This window comes from Antedon mediterranea, chromosome 1, assembly GCF_964355755.1.
Source record: "Antedon mediterranea chromosome 1, ecAntMedi1.1, whole genome shotgun sequence".
Lineage (NCBI taxonomy): Eukaryota > Metazoa > Echinodermata > Crinoidea > Comatulida > Antedonidae > Antedon > Antedon mediterranea.
In genome coordinates this window covers 23,221,577-23,238,750 of record NC_092670.1, presented here as the reverse complement: position 1 = coordinate 23,238,750, position 17,174 = coordinate 23,221,577, and the positions used below count along the sequence as shown (strand labels likewise).

The 17,174-nt window shown below is 35.5% G+C and overlaps 3 protein-coding genes across 3 annotated transcripts in view; 2 read left to right on the top strand and 1 right to left on the bottom strand.

The window, feature by feature from the left end:
- LOC140063372 (evolutionarily conserved signaling intermediate in Toll pathway, mitochondrial-like) overlaps positions 1-17,174 on the top strand; it is a 60,418-nt gene that overhangs the window by 30,019 nt on the left and 13,225 nt on the right. The window lies entirely within an intron of this gene.
- On the top strand, positions 649-10,849 carry LOC140043166 (blastula protease 10-like). The gene is made up of 13 exons (XM_072087746.1): positions 649-723; positions 975-1,188; positions 2,109-2,220; positions 2,808-2,874; positions 3,847-4,044; positions 4,324-4,450; positions 4,763-4,891; positions 5,266-5,375; positions 6,038-6,104; positions 6,370-6,918; positions 8,074-8,182; positions 8,386-8,541; positions 10,233-10,849. The coding sequence occupies exons 1-13, from the start codon at positions 649-651 to the stop codon at positions 10,387-10,389; spliced, it is 2,070 nt and encodes a 689-aa protein (XP_071943847.1). The 3' UTR covers positions 10,390-10,849.
- On the bottom strand, positions 11,870-14,618 carry LOC140043150 (uncharacterized). The gene is made up of 5 exons (XM_072087745.1): positions 14,549-14,618; positions 13,747-13,877; positions 13,224-13,359; positions 12,748-12,825; positions 11,870-12,030 (listed from the first exon to the last, which is right to left on the bottom strand). The coding sequence occupies exons 1-5, from the start codon at positions 14,616-14,618 to the stop codon at positions 11,870-11,872; spliced, it is 576 nt and encodes a 191-aa protein (XP_071943846.1).

Sequence of the window (17,174 nt, the reverse complement as noted above, 5' to 3'; positions counted from 1 at the left end):
AAGTACAAGTGAGATGTTCAAGAAAGTCCAATAATTCCTTCCTGATAATTCTCTCCATAATTTTACCAACTATACCGAAGTTAACTTTAAAAATCGGCTCTGGGACATCTTTTCTAGTATTATAATATAATTACACACAATATATAGTTAATAACGAAAATATGCATTGGTTTGCACGCAACGCAAGTAATATTGATCACGAATTACAATAGTATAGGCCTACACGTTTAAAGTCTATAATAATAATAATAATTAAAAATCTTCGTAAGAACGGGCCTTGACCATAAGCTTCTTGTATGAAATTAAATTAAAGAAAATTATATTAATAATACCATATTATTAATAGCTATTTATATAGAATAAATATGGTTTCTATATTAGTGGGATAGGCCTATTGATAATATAAAAATTATTGATTTTAACAGCAAACAAACAAATAGTAACTAAAGTTAACATATTCTTTAATAACCGAACGTTATTACGGTATATATTAAATTTATTGATTTTAAGAAGTTATAATTAAAAAAAACATATTTTCTTTACTTCTAAGGCAATATGGAAGGAGAGATTGGTAAAGCAGGTTTGCTTATATAAAAGCCCTATACTCTATACCAGACCAGTGTAGAAATCCACAACCGTGAGTTCAACATGTCGAAGATATTCTGTTTGCTGCTCCTAACACTGTTTGTTATCAACTTTAGCGATGCTAGGCCACCTAAACAGGTAAGATACATTTAATCAATCCTGGCCACGGCGGACTTCCTCTGACTTAATGCTTGATTCCCATATAATTGCTCAAACTATAATTGCCTTGATCGTCCGAGTAGCGATATTGTTTTGTCCGGTTGCATCAATCAACACGTTGGACGTATGTGAAATAGTGCCCGGCCCTTCAATGGCGTAGGCCTATCACCTTCAAGTGCATTTCGTTTAAAATCGACCATAACTTTCTACAAGAAAATTATATGTTTCAGGTACCTAAGCACCACAACCATGCCGAGCCACCCGAAGAGGAAGAGTCCGAAGGCACCATTGAAAGTGATATAAAACTAACGCATGATCAATTAGAACAGTACAAACAAAATCCAGAATTGGCTAAAAGAAAAATAATTGATAGCGCATTCAGACGATGGCCACATCTAAGTGATGGAGATGTCCTAGTCCCATTCCAGATCTCATCTTCATCTCGTAAGTAAGCCTATATTTAACGTTGATCATAGCCTAGGCCGCCGTCCACAGTTGAGTAATATATAATCTGTTATCGCGGAGTGGACAAACGGTTTCCGCTCAGAAAGATACAGATTCTACGTGTAAATGCAAGCTACGCTGTTTTACCGCTCGTTTGTGTAAATTGGCATTAATGCGCGCGCAGGTCTTTAAATGCCTGGAAATATAGCATTTAGGGCCAACACTTTTTAGGTAATAGGAACTTGTTCCTTGGTTTTCTGCCCTCCTCCTTTCGGTATTTTGTATTATATATATATATATATATATATATATATATATATATATATATTATTGTTTTATGTCCTCTACCTTTTGGAGAAGCATGTACGAAACGTTCCTATTTTTGTTGGTTATAGCTCTGTACCACTCTGTGCACCACACTACAGTGTATTTCATGATATCTACGGAGAGCTCAAAGGTTAGGTGAACAAAAGCCTAAATCACTTCCGTAGGAAAAAAAATGAAAACAAATAATGTTTTCCCTTATAAAATGACAAAATAAATGATTAAATTCAACCACCAAAAATCCATTGGCTGGCAGCCAATTTGACTATTTTTTGCTTTAAATTACAGTTTTTTCAGGTAAATAAATTTTTGTTTGATCTCATTTTTAGTCAAAGTGGATTCACTATTATGTGACATTAAAATGACATATTAAAAAAAAATAATAATAATTTTTTCTGTGGAACAATACATCTTTAAATAGAGAGACTTTAACTAATATATTAAGGCATATTTTCTCAGTGATATACTATCTAATTTCATGAGACTATTGACATGGTTTTAAAAAGATAATGGTGTATGATTGTTAGTAACTAAACTATATGCTTAGCCCATAATAAGGGTTATAAAATAAAATACGATTTATTTTTTATTTTAAGAGGGAGACCGAGACGCAATTCTTGCAGGAATTAACCATTGGCAAGAACATACCTGTATGACATTTGACGAAAGAAATACTGGTGACAGACTTCAATTTATAAAGGCTGGTGGGTAGGTATCAACACTAAAATTACTTGGGGTGGGAGAGACAGCATCTACACTCTTTCCGAGAGTGTCGTGTAGGAGGAGACCTACGAAACATATTTATTTCTTGTTTGTTTGTACGTATGGTAGCGTTCGCAATGTTTAAGCTATCGTCTTGCATTTTTGGGTAATAACTTATAGAACATGCCTATTGATTTTCAAGAAAATTGATGACTTCACAAAAACGTATTATATCTTGAGTTATCTGTATCTTCAATATGAGCTGAAATATGTATTTCGCGCGCTCAGTTCCTAATGCTTGGTTCCCACTAGAGACGCAACACAAGGACGTAACACAACGTAAGGTAGTTGACCAATCACACGCGATGAATTATTCAAACTGTCGCTTGTCATTGGTCAACACGCTTGCATTGCGTTTACTTCCTTGCGTTACGGCCTAATGGGAACCAAGCTTTTTATACAGTAAACGTAAAGACGTAAAATAAAGTAAATTTATTTGTGTAACACTTAACCACAGGGTCGTTTTATAAATACATGTTTAAATAGCTCGCAATTTTGATTATAAGATGATATACCGGAATGTCTATTCATAGATGCTGGTCATGGATTGGAAGGCAAGGTGGCTCGCAGAACGTGTCTATCGGCAGCGGCTGTACTAGTGTAAGTTATTAAAGTTGTAGCTTGTAAGTTTTATATAAGTTCAAATTATTTCTCCGCCCACTTGTATAGAACTTTATTCTTGTGTGAACGATATCCACCGTAAATTCGCCTAAAGCTTGGTTGCCACTAGCGACGCAACGTAACGCAATCTACGCAACATAAGCAAATGCCCTTCTAATAATTGTGTTTTCTTCCGCCAGCGTGACATCAAACCTGCAAGATTTGCAGCACTAGAGCTTGGTTCCCACTAGAACGTAATGCAAGGACGTAAACGCAACGCAAGCGTTTTAACCAATGACAAGCGAAGTTATAGACAGTTAGCAATCAAAAGCGAATAAGCCATCGCTTGTGATTGGTCAATTCACTTGCGTTGCGTTACGTCTTTGCGTTGCATCGCTAGTGGGAACCACGCTTTATGCGTCGTCGGTTCCCACTTTTGATTACGCAATACAACACTGAGCGTCGATACGTCGCTGCGTTACGTTCTAGTGGGAGTTTTGTCTTTAAAATTAATACATATTATATATAGTTTTACCACTTTGAATTACGTAAATCTATCCTATAAACACCGAAGCGTGGTTCCCACTAGCGACGCAACGTAACGCAATCTACGCAACGTAAGATAATGCCCTTTCAAGCGTGGTTCCCACTGGCGACGCAACGTAACGCAATCTACGCAACTTAAGAAAATGCCCTTCTAATAATTGTGTTTGCCTCCGCCTGCGTGAAATCAAACCTGCGATGTTTGCAGCAATAAATCGTCGTCGGTTCCCACCTGTGATTACGCAGCACTTTGCGCCAATACGTCGCTGCGTTGCGTTCTATTGGGAACCACGCTTAACCGTACTCGTTAATTGTTGGCCCGTGAGTTAAAGGTTTATTTTAAGCTGGGGTTATTCCTGGTCTTCTCATATTGTGTTTTTTTATTTATTTATGGCTAATAAAGAAAATAATCAAATTCATGTTATATAGCTTGGAACCGTGGCCCATGAAATTGGACATGCAATTGGATTTTTCCACGAACAGTCACGACCAGACCGAGACAATTATGTCAACATTCTTTTGGAAAACATTGAGGATGATAAAGAATACAACTTTGACAAATCTAATCATATTGACTCTATGGGTATTCCGTATGACGTCACATCAGTGATGCATTACGGGAAATATGTAAGTATTATATTTTTTAGAAAATTTCTTTTTTTCTTTTGTGGCGTTAACCACTATTTATTCATTATATTATTAAAAATTAATTTTTTTAATTTTTTTTAATTCATATTTTTTTAGAATAATTATGAACTGTGACGTCACTACTTAATATCGTTTTAGTATAACTTTGATATTAATTATGTAATCATGCAACTGCCTCATTAATTTTTTTTCAACCAAGTCTATCAAACCTGGTGTCTACCAGTGATATACCTAAGATAACATATCTTTTCTATATAGTACTTTACAATGAACGATCTTCCAACAATAACGACAAAGGATCCGCTACTACAAAATTCCATAGGCTCACGTAATTCGTTATCGTTCTATGACATTAAGCTGGCTAATGTGGCGTATGCTTGTGACGGTAAGAGGCATAAATATAGTTTTTATTTGTTTTCCTATAATAAATTAGACTACATTTGTTTCTATAATGTTATAAACCTGTAACTGTATGAAAAGCCTTACAATTTTTTGTTTTTTTGTTTTTTTCGATTAGTCAACGTTGTTTTTCTTATTTTTGTACAACCATGGTATCCTCCATGGTACAACCAAGCACCTCCTTCACACAACACAGTACATTTGTAGTCATTTTAACGTTATTAAAACTACAATTATGGCCTTTTCAAATCGTTTTTATATCTTTATTTTTCATCTTTTGGGGACAATACAATAACAGATAAATGGTTAGCTGAATGTAGTCATACAGTAAATCCTTGTCAAAATGGTGGATACTTGGGTAAATACTGCACGTGTTGGTGTCCGCCGGAATATACTGGTTCTTCCTGTGAAACTGAACAACCTGTTGGTAAAAAAAAGTTTAACATTTTGTCTTTAATTACGTTCTTATATGTAAGACTACAATAGTTATGTTTACACTATCAAACTTTATGTGACAAAAAAATGTGTGTGCCTATATAATGGACATGATGATGTTATATCACTACCATATTTGGGCACATATCCCAATTTTTATAATCGAACTTGGAAATACATAGGAATTCAGAAAAAGTAGACATAAATAATTAATACGCATGCTCGAGTTATTTACTTATGATTAATTAATGTTTAAACATTATCCTTGTATTTAAAAGACAATTCAAAGTATTTGTTACGCCGCATCAGTCTACAATAATTACGCATTGAATATAGTTTTTGATAACGTGTTTCCCTTTCACATAGAAACCTGCTCATACATCATAAACGAAGTGGATTCCGGTTCTGGAGAAATATTTTCTACAAACTATCCAGCCGCCTACCCTATCAACGAAGATTGTATTGTATATTTTAATGTTAGTCAACTTATTTAACGATACTATTTACCGATACTATTTACAGTCTCTTAAGCCTGTTTTCCTGTCGACGTTAGTAGACGCTATCGTCGTTGATCGTTAAAAGTTCAACGACGATCGTTTGAAAACGATCAAGTTGAAATGATAACGATAGCGATTACCTTTTCCTGTAAATCGTTAACATTTCAATGTTTACGTAGAAGATCGCCGATTATTGTTAACAAAGTGCTGTATTGCGTAATCACAAGTGGAAACCGACGACGCAACAGTGTGCTGCAAACATCGCAGGTTTGATTTCACGCAGGCGGGTGCAAACACAATGATTGGAAGGGCATTTTCTTACGTTGCGTAGATTGCGTTACGTTGCGTCGACCACGCAACATAACAAAATACCATTCCAATAATTTTGTTTTCCCCCGCCTGGCTGCGTGAAATCAAACCTGCGATGTTTGCAGCACACTGTCGGTTGCGTCGTCGGTTAGGCTACTATACCACTTGTGATTATGCAATGCAGCACCTTGGGTGGATGGATACGTCGCTGTGTTGCGTTGCCACGCTTTAATCTTGTTAATTCTAAAACAAATCAGTGACCTTTAACATGTCGTTTGTGGATTTTTGAAATTCTGATTTTTTAAGTAACCATTTACTTTATTTGTATACAGGGAAACAGTGAACTTACAATCAACTTTGATGATTTTCAACTAGAAAACCCACATTCGAATCAGAACTGTTACTGGGATTATTTGCGTGTACAGGATGAAAACCTATACATCCATACTGCCGAGTAAGTAGGCCTAAACTTTTTTTAAATATTTACAAAGTACTGTACGTAGGCGTATATATCTATAGTAAGAACATTTTAGATACACGATCAGTTGCGGAAATTTCCAAACAATAGTTAAACATATGATGATGTTGTTGATATAATCAAAATGATAATAATAATGTCGTGAAGTGCCAACAGATTCATATAATGTAAATATTATTGTTCCAGATGAACAAAGAAGGGTGAAGTCAAAGACACACCTGTGTATACGGCAAACATGTTTAGGCCAAATTGGTCGAATAACAATTAAACTGCTCACTTACACTTTTAGATATTGCGGTACAAATAGCCCAGGGCAAATTATCGATGATGATGGCCAGTTAGTTATCAACTTTAGGTCAGATTATTCAGAAACCCGCAAAGGATATCATGCTACATACGCATTTGCATCAACGCCACCCCCACCACCACCAACGACGGCCCCTCCACCACCACCACCACCAACAACGGCCCCTCCACCACCACCAACGACGGCCCCTCCACCACCACCGACGACGGCACCTCCACCACCACCAACGACGGCCCCTCCACCACCACCAACGACGGCCCCTCCACCACCACCGACGACGGCCCGTCCACCACCACCAACGACGGCCCCTCCACCACCATCGACAACGGCACCTCCACCACCATCAACAACAGCACCCCCACCACCATCAACAACAGAGCTGTTCACGACGGAGACAATAACAACCACTGAATGTCCTGCGTCTTCAGGTCAGTTACCAGTACTACAATTCAATAACATTTCTTGTAGGCCTACTCAAAATATTTACATTCATAATTATAATAAGAGGGACATAATATATCTGTAAACAATCAACAATGTACCCCCATTTATAGTTTCAAGTCAGATCATGGATTAATCCATGGTCAGATCAGTCTTCAGGTCAGTTACCAGTACAATACAATAATATTTCTTGTAGGCCTACTAAAAATATTTACATTCATAATATATAATAAGAGGGACATAATATATCTGTAAACATTCAACAATGTACCTCCATTTATAGTTTTAAATTGTATTATAACAAACATTTTCATATTCTTTATCGATATTTTTTCTTTACCGATAGTTTAGCGTCTTCTGTTTTAGTTAAGGTGCTATAGTTTAAAAAAAAACCAGTTGCACCACCTTATTTTTGAATTACGTTATTCTGTATAATGTTAACCCCCATCAACTAGCTACACTGCGGCGTTTTTAAACAGCTAGTACCTTTCATAATTCATTTTGAATTGACGCAACAATATCAACGTCTATGATGACCATGCCTCTCCATATCTCCGTACTGAATACTGAATAATTTTTGGGATTTTATTTGTGTTACACAAGCTTGTTGAAAATAAGCACTTTCTTATCAGTGGGGGGAAAGTTCAACTTACACAGTAAAATCTTTAGTCTTTTGTACACAAATTTTGCAAATAGAGAGGCATTTTAAAAAGCTATATTAAATAAATGGTTTGGTAAAAAATTTTATCAGATGACTAAATATAGGTAATATAACTTGAATTTTACATTTATGGTACTTTTATTCAACTTCAGATTTTTATTTTCATGCTATAGCAAAAATTATCCACCATATATCCACCATCTTTTTCACCCTTTAAGGAGTCACCAGACATGTTATTACATCAGGTTAAACTACTGAAAAAAAGTCTTCCTTATTTTTATGACAGAATTTTGCCAAATTTTGTATTTGACCATATTAAGGGAAATTCATGTTTTTTCGTCTTGATTTCTGTTACAAATATTAGATTTATGTACAATTAACCAGATATTATATTTAAAATTCATGCCTGTACCTGAGCTTTAAATATGCAGTGATTTTTAAAACCCCAAATAACATTTGAATGATTTTTTATTGTTATTAGTTAATCTACGAAACTACGCCGAAATAGAAAATGCAGGCCTTGGACAATTTGGTCGTATGGTTGCATGGGCTGATGTGGATGGTGATGGTATGGCCAACAGCTTCTGCAGGTAAGATAAATTGATACAAACTTAGGGCCAAAGTTCCCTTGGTTTTTGCTCAGATTTCAATTTGAATATTTATTAAACTAAACATCTTATACGTAAACGAAACCGATTTGTTATTGTTGTTCTTTGACAAAGGTGATTCAATTTTATTTATTTTAACAAGCACGGCAAATACAAACTGCAAAAAAGTGTTTATTTTTAAATAGATTAATGAAAACAACGAGATGGTTTATATCATGTGTGAATTCAGATGGCTCTGAATATACGAGTCCTGATCCAGGGAATGCAGGGTTTAACATAGGAAAAAAGAGAACTGGTTTTATGCGTGACATGAATGGGGACGGGCTTGACGATTATTGTAGGTAAGTAAGATGGATGATAATAACTGAGGTATTATTATAACACTGTAAAAATAGTGTTTAGATCTCAAACAATTGTATTTTGTATCCGCTTTTCCCATACATTTAGGCTTAAACATGTTTAGATATGATAATATGCACGCAACGCTAAACACGTACCTAAACATGTTGACTGAACATAATAGTGACATGTTGACTGCTGAACGACTGGAGGAAAACAAACTGTAGCTATAAACACGTTTAGGTATTATTAAACACGCTAAACATGTGTAGAAAACGTGGGTACAAAATAGATGTTCAAGATCTACACTATTTTTACAGTGTAGAGATACGTAACATAATGTTAATTGCATGAGATATCGAAGGCAGAGAGCAGATATTATCCAAGTTTTTAGGATTGTAAAAGGTTTCGATTGTATTTCGATCAACACATTTTTTGAATTTGATCTAGAATCTCGGACCCGTGGACACCCATATAAACTCAAGTTTAAAAGCTCTCGTCTTAATATTAGGAGGGACACGTTCTCCTATTCTCTCTAAAGCTTGGTTCCCACTAGAACGTAACGCAAGGACGTTAACGCAACGCAAGCGTTTTAACCAATGACAAGCGAAGTTATAGACAGTTAGCAATCACAAGCGAATAAGCCATCGCTTCTGATTGGTCAATTCACTTGCGTTGGGTTACGTCCTTGCGTTGCGTCGCTAGTGGGAACCACGCTTAAGGAATGCTTTGCCTACGGATGTAGTTTCATGTGCTACGGTGAACTTGTTCAAAGCAAAACTTAACGTCGCATGGTCCAACCACCCGCTGAAGTTTTCACCCTATATAGAATATGATTTTATTGCTAAGAGGGGCTTTTAAGCACTGAGTGCTTCGCCTCGATCCCGTAGACGAAAGTGTACGGGAAACAAGTAAACAAGCAAGTAAAGCAGTAAAGTGAGAAACTCTGGGATAAAATGAGCCGAGATGCCCCCGGTTCCCCAATTCCGTGCAGTGAGAACTATATCATTGAAATACCTGTTATACCTGACAGGAAATTAACCAAGCAACACCATAATCGACAATGTTTTACATACGCACGCCATATTGACTTTTATTTTAGATAGACCACAACAAAGGTAAATAAATAGAAATAAATCCAAATTTAATAATCTTAGGGATGATGATAGCATTAACGTCAATACAGATCTTTACGTATTCGAGCCAATACACTAGCACGTAAGCAAATGCTCTGTTGGTGAAAATGCTTGCTGTTCAAATCTTATTGCATGAGTATGTATTGCTCTTCTCTGTGGTGTAAACACACTCAAAATGCATTTAAGGGTATGTTACAGCAATGCTCGATTATTTTTAAGATTGCCTAGACACTGCAGTGCTAGTGACATGTTTGTTAATAATGGGGGCCTGTCTTTTGGAGAAAATCTGTCGTTTCATTGTTACAGAAAATTTATGCTAGCGAAAATGAAATGAAAGAATGTATTATGGTATTTTAAATCATCCAGGCTCCGCAAAAAAATGACGGAGATCCTAAGACCAGTGTCCTTTTTTGTGTGTGTTTGCCTTTTATATTTCAACTTTCAACTCTAATGTGGTTCAATTGATTTTGTAACTATATGGACGTACTTATCCGAAATAAAAGTAAAATATAATGAAATGTAATACAGTATAACGACAATCTTTGTATCACACACAGATGCCGCAAGCATGCCGGGGAATTCAAGTTCCGATGCACCAAGGCAGGACCAGAAGGATTCGAGCCAACCTCTGAGGAATTTAACTTAGATTACGCACCGTACAGCGGATATTGCAAGGATAAAATTGTCGACCCGAACACTGGATTTATTTATTAAGAACATTGACTTTTATGTCATTGTTTTCATTTTTGTGGGATATTATATATATATATATATTAGATAGTAAGTCTAAAATATATAACTGCTGGCGTTTTCAAAGTGCATAAAGAAAAATAATGGTTTTATGCCAATATGCTAATAGGCCCTTTTACTTGGCTTTGCTATTATTATGTGACAGGCCTTATTTATAATAAGAAAAGTTATGTATTAATTAACAGTAAGAAGTAAGAACTTAACAGAATAACTGTAAACACCTTGTTATAATACTTAAAATATATCAAATAAGATAAATTTAATAATGAAAGATGGATAACGGATGTACACGCTGGAATTCCTCCATATTTTAAAACGCAGGCTGACCTGTGGTATTCTTTTGGTTTACTTTTACTCTGAGACTGGCTCTCGGATTTTAAACTTATTTCAACCATGGAGGTATAAAATATACCTCCATGTTTCAACGGTGATGGTATTAAAGATTCAATTATCTGCAACAAAAGTACCGTATTTGTAGTCAATATTGCCTAATTAAACCCTTAAAGTTAAGCTCATCATGTGGCCATATCAACTCCCCTGCATCCCAAGACTTTTTCTAAAATTCTGAGAAAGCTAGATCCTGCTTGCAAGCTAGATATTTTGACATCGGGGCCTTAACTGTCAATAGCGCCGTCATCGACATAATCTGGACTTTCTACATTCCATCCAGTCCTTTTATTCTCATGATGATAGCTAGTCTGGGACGGACGGATTTTTGTCTTAATATTAGTAAAAATATGAATATTTTTGCACATATGGCGTTTCATACGTGTATTACTTGAGTTTGGATTTTCAGACAAAAATCAAAACGACGACGTGTGGAATGACATAAAACAGACAATATTATAAATACAGACTTGGAGCAAGTCTAGATGATAGCGACTGTAAACCGTAAGTATACTGTTTTTTTATTTCATCAAAATATACATTTCTATAATACTACCGGTAAATAACAGAATGCTTTTTTGCACTCTAAATGCTATATTTTTGGGTCGGAAAACTTGAAAAAGTGCATCTGAGACCGACTATAACTCACGTGTATTTTAAGTTTCGCGGTAAACACGTCACACAGAGGTTGTTATGCCTTGTTTTTCCCAACATAGTGCGACAGATCTCTTTCGCCGTTGGATCTGTAACCACATGGTGTATTATGTATGTCTGAGTCGATTCGGCTTCACATCCAAAATATGGTGTTACAACAAACATTGTAAACACAACAGATATTACGTCATTATCGCGTTTAACCTTCATCATCGGCGGAGTTTACCAAAAGTGATAACGCTTTAACGTTTTAAGTTTTTGAGAATTTACAATAGACAAGAAAAAACACTCTGGCACTTAATGTTGATGCATAATATATTTTAATGTATAACATATTAAGCTAATTTTACATTGCTTCGACATACTATCGGTCGCGCCTTTTGGCAAGTTTCTTTTAGCATTTTTATACTGGCTCAGGCACATTCTTCTTGTAGTTTCTGGCGCCATTATAGTTACCGGGTGGATCATAACTGCAGGCGATATACTCCCATTGTTGTGCTGAATCCTGTTTATACCCACATCCAAGTTTGTTACTGTCCATCCATACAACCTGTGTAAAATGACCTATGAAATACAAAACAATAATACTTTTATATCTGGTAAATCATTAAACGAAGTCATCCCTATTACGACTGATCATGATTCTAAAGCGCCACAAAGGACTTCAAAATTGTCACCGGCGTTACATCGGTTTATATCACTGAAAGCTATCGGAGTTATATCGGATATATCACTAAGAGCTATCGGAGTTATATTGGATATATCACTGACAGCTATCGGTGTTATATCGGATATATCAATGGAAGCTATCAGAGTTATATCGGATATCTTACTGAAAGTTATCGGAGTTATATCGGATATAGGGCCTATCACTGAAAGCTATCGGAGTTATATCGGATATCACTGAAACCTATAGGAGTTATATCGAATATATATCATTGAAAGCTATATCGGAGTTCTATCTGATATATCACTGAAAACTTTTTGAGTTATATCGGATATATCACTGAAAACTATCGGAGTTATATCGGATATATCACTGAAAGCTATCGGATATATCGGATATTATTACTAAAAGCTATCGGAGTTATATCGGATATAGGCCCACTACCACAGTATTAAAGTGAACTAATACAAGCCAAGGGATAAGAGTTTAACCGATCATACGAGTAGGCCTACTTTATACTTGAGGTCGGTTTTAACTCGGAAATCGGATCACCTTAAATCTGTTCTACCCACTTAGTAAATGTGTGTGAAAACTTTTGCAGTGCTAGACTTTACCTGTTTCTTTTGAAAATCCGGGATTGTTGAAATCATAGTATTGTATCTCATCGTACCACGATTTTGTTGGAAGTTTACCTAAAAAATCAATAGTAATATTATTAAAGTGCATAGTTAGAACAAGAAATTTAAATTTTAAACATTTTTCTGTCGCTAATTTATTTATGAAAGTGAATTGCATTCTAATCAAGGCCTAGGCCTAATATTAATATTTGGTTTCCACTAGAACGCAACGCAATTCAAGGACGATAGATTTTATATTCACACTGACGTCGCTTGCCATGATCAAACTCACTTGCGTTGCTTTGTCTCTAGTGGAAACCAAGCTTTATAGGACTGTGAAAACTAAGATTCAAGATTCAATTTTATTTGCCAATTTAAAATGGAAATAACAGATTAGATTCAATTATTAAAAGCTATCGTGCCATTCTCTATGTCTATTGAATTTTGAAAATAAATAATTGATTTAGGCCTACCAGTTATCCGTTTGCCGTATGATGCGTAAAGGTTCTCTCCGTACTGTCCGCCAGAGTGTTCCAGTTTGCCTTTGGCTGCATTATCATTAGCAACACTTTGGGCGTATGTATTAAGGGTGTCATCTAGCGTAAGAGACTGTATGAAAACAAAAATCCAAAAAAGTTTATCAGATTTTAATCCGATAAACAATTGGCATGGTGTATTATAAACTTTTCTATGGGACTGTTTATTTGGGTTCCGGATGGCAAAAACAATTGACGTGTAACAGAAAGATGGGGAAAATTAAAATTGCGAATTAGGTATAAGGCGAATTCGTGAAAGAAAGTTAATATATTATTATAGTAGGCTAGGCAATCTATCATTTTGAGTGGAACAAATTGCAAACAGAGATTTTTCTTTCTTAAATGGTCACATATGATGAGATCAAAATTTGAGCATCATACTTCTGTCACTCATCCCGACGATATGCAAATTAGCTTAAATATGCAAATTAGGGTGAAATTAAACTGAAATAGTACGTACTGGAACGCCATGGAGGCATCGGTAGTAGTTATGAGAATCGAGGATCTGTTGTCGGAGATCATATATATCATTAAAGTTTACCCGGTTCCCGGATGGGTTTGTGCAGCTGGCAAACACTTCGTTTGAATCACCTGGAATGGTTAATGGTTTTTAATTTATAACGCTAAAAAACAAGTGCTTTGAAAAATAAGTGAAAACGGTTAGAAAATAAAAGATAAAATGAAAACTCATTTTGGTGCCCAGGCCGAATGTCAGTTTACACAGGCGAGAATATAGAATCTTTGTTATTCCTAATGCTTGATTCCCACTAGCGACGCAACGCAAGGACGTAACGCAACGCAAGTAAATTGACCAATCACAAGCGATGGCTTATTCGCTTGTGATTGGTAACTGTCTATAACTTCGCTTGTCATTGGTTAAAACGCTTGCGTTGCGTTTACGTCCTTGCGTTACGTTCTAGTGGGAACCAAGCTTTAGTGATTTAAACAATCACAAGCGATAAATTATTTGAACTGTGGCGTGTTATTGGTCGCTTGCGTTGCGTGTACGTCCTTGCGTTGCGTCTCTAGTGGGAACCACGCTTTATGACCATTTTTACACAACGTGGAGTGGACTGGCGGTTTCTGCTCAGGATAGATAGAGATTTTACGTGGGATAAGGTTCGCGGTTCCGCTTACCGTTACCGTTAGTCAGTGTAAATTTGCCTTTTTAAATTCCTTCATTACGCCATATCACTCTTCGGATCTTCAACCATATGTTCTTTCAAAATGTTATTAACAAATAGGCTAGTACTGTACTGTACCTTCAATTATTGGTGTAGCAGATGCCCACGAGATAATTCCGACGAGAAGCAGCAGAAGACGCATAGCCATCTATGAACAGAGATAAAGAATGTTGGTAAGAAAGGATCGGAATAAAGGATCGGAATAAAGGATCGGAATAAAGGATCAGAATAATAAACGGTATAGTATTCTAACTTACGTACCTTTGATCAATACCAACAACTGGGAGGTGGTTCCGCTACGCCATCTTTTATATGCCACCGGTGATTTTTCAATAAGTCGTCATCATTACATTATCAAATCAATCGTCATCATGATATACACGCGTGTAAAACAGCCTCCCAACTGTTATCAATATATGAGATGTGTATAGATATTATTAGCAAATTTGGTTATCAGCCACCATATTTTGAGTCCCACGGACTTACTAATGTTTATGAAAAATACTTTGATGATAGCATAGATATTATAATATCTCAATAATAATATCAATCATAATATATATTCGGCCATTCTTCCATTGGAACAAGTAATAATAAGCATGAACCTAAATAAATCGAAAAGATAACCTTTCTTAGACTCTGTCTAATCTATCAAACTTTATGTGACAAAAAAATTTGCCCATATATGGATATGATGATGTCATATCACTACCACATCACACTTTTTTGTCAAAACTAGTTTGATAGTGTTTGACAAAGCTTGACATTGGTTCTCACTTCTTGGACGACGCAAGGATGACGGATCATCAACGCGATGGATCATCCAAACTGTCCTTCACTGCAGTGGATTGTCCAACTCACTTGCGTTGAACCTTGCGTTGCGTCAAACAACATAATAAAAACACTGTTTCAAAACACAATAATAACGCAACATTGGGATAAACCATAAGCATAAGAATACAAAAACAAACTAGCACTTATTTATATTCTCATATTCTATGAAGGTTCAGTTTAAAGGCGTGTGATCACTCATATCACAATAAAGTTTGGTTCCCACTAGCGACGCAACCAACGCAACGTAAGAAAATGCCCTTCCAATAATTGTGTTTGCACCCGCCTGCGTGAAATCAAACCTGCGATTTTTGCAGCACTATTGCGTCGTCGGTTCCCACTTGTGATTACGCAATACAGCACTTTGCGTCGATACGTCGCTGCGTTGCGTTCTAGCGGGAACCACGCTTTAGTAGGCCTAAGAAAAAGTTTAGAAAATCAGTGTTTCTATAAAATTATTTAATTTTGACGAATTGATGATATGTTGATGTTACAATAAACGTCACCAATTTTATATACCGAACGAATGATTGATGTCTCTTTTGAAATGCAAAAGAATAACATCATTGCTTTTCATTTTCCATAGAGACTGTAGAAATTATTAACTTTTACTGAAATAAAAAAAAAACGATTAGTTATAATATTGCATCATTTTTATTTCTTAACTAATGTGCTTTTGTAAGTGTCATTTGTAAACAAAAAAGAGGATACAATTTGTGGGAAAATATCATGACACCCCAATAATTGTGTTTATGTTTTTTGTTCAGGCCTATGTTTTTTTTTTTTATCTTTTCTGAGATTCACTCACATTTATTTCATATTTTTGTTACATACTTATTTTTAATAAATACATTTCTTTTTTTTTTCTCTTTTGTTGTGTAATATAAACTGAATGTATCTATATATAAATTTACGTAAGGGCAAAATTCGGTAAATCGCGCCTTACTTCTAGAATTTTCACTCGATGGTATGTAAAGTTGGTTCGTACTTTCGGTACTGATTTTAACCGCCTGATGTAACCCTGTTTACTAATTAAATTGAGTTAGATAATTAGTTATTGACGATTAAAACGAATTTAGGTTCAAAGATTTGCCCCAAATAGGGGTGTTTTCCGATCGTGGTATACACTGTCTAATGGATGTCCATCTTGAAAAATACCCGCCAAAAAAATGCGAGGAGGCTTCGCATTTTTCTATCTCCTCCTACGATAATTGTTTTTAATAGCTGAAAACCGGTTGAACAGCTAGAGTACACCATCATAATGTTGAAGACAGGCCGATTTTCTTTAAAAAATACTATTTTGATAGATTTAATATACGATTATACAAATGTATTGATTTGCGATGAATGGAACATCCCAATCTCTCAGTCTGCCAGAGTTTGGTTTAACACAAGTACTGTAGGTAAATTTATGAGCCCTTGGTTTAACACATACGGTAGGTAAATATATGGGCCCTTTGAGAATAAACTTGCAATACTTTAACAATACTGTAAATACCTATTAACTATTTTTCATTTGAATCGAACATTTCTTACTGTGAATGTTCGTACTGTTAGATGTAATATAAAAATATATACAAATAAACTTTATTACTGAGACTGTGGATAGGCTCTACTGTTAGATATACAAATAAACTTTATACTGACAGTTCCTTCTCAACGTTTGTATTAATTAATAATTACCAAAAATATAAACGTCGTAGTGGTGTATCGTGACATGTACTTTAATATTTCAATCGATTATGACAGTGACAGTTTTAACAAAGTATTAAATCGCAAATGTTTTAGGCCTACTGTATTTAGAGGTATATTATTTATAGGCCTATAAAACATGAACAAAATATTTCGTTACTCAGTGGATAAAGAATATATT

Bases quoted from the DNA above. Each gene is read 5' to 3' on its own strand.
- LOC140043166 (XM_072087746.1), top strand. From the start codon at position 649: ATGTCGAAGATATTCTGTTTGCTGCTCCTAACACTGTTTGTTATCAAC. The intron at 1,189-2,108 runs GTAAGTAAGCCT...TTTTATTTTAAG, and splicing joins CCAGATCTCATCTTCATCTC to AGGGAGACCGAGACGCAATT. The intron at 5,376-6,037 runs GTTAGTCAACTT...ATTTGTATACAG, and splicing joins ATTGTATTGTATATTTTAAT to GGAAACAGTGAACTTACAAT.
- LOC140043150 (XM_072087745.1), bottom strand. From the start codon at position 14,618: ATGGCTATGCGTCTTCTGCTGCTTCTCGTCGGAATTATCTCGTGGGCA. The intron at 13,878-14,548 runs GTACAGTACAGT...TAACCATTCCAG, and splicing joins TGCTACACCAATAATTGAAG to GTGATTCAAACGAAGTGTTT. The intron at 12,826-13,223 runs GTAGGCCTAAAT...TTGATTTTTTAG, and splicing joins ATACGGCAAACGGATAACTG to GTAAACTTCCAACAAAATCG.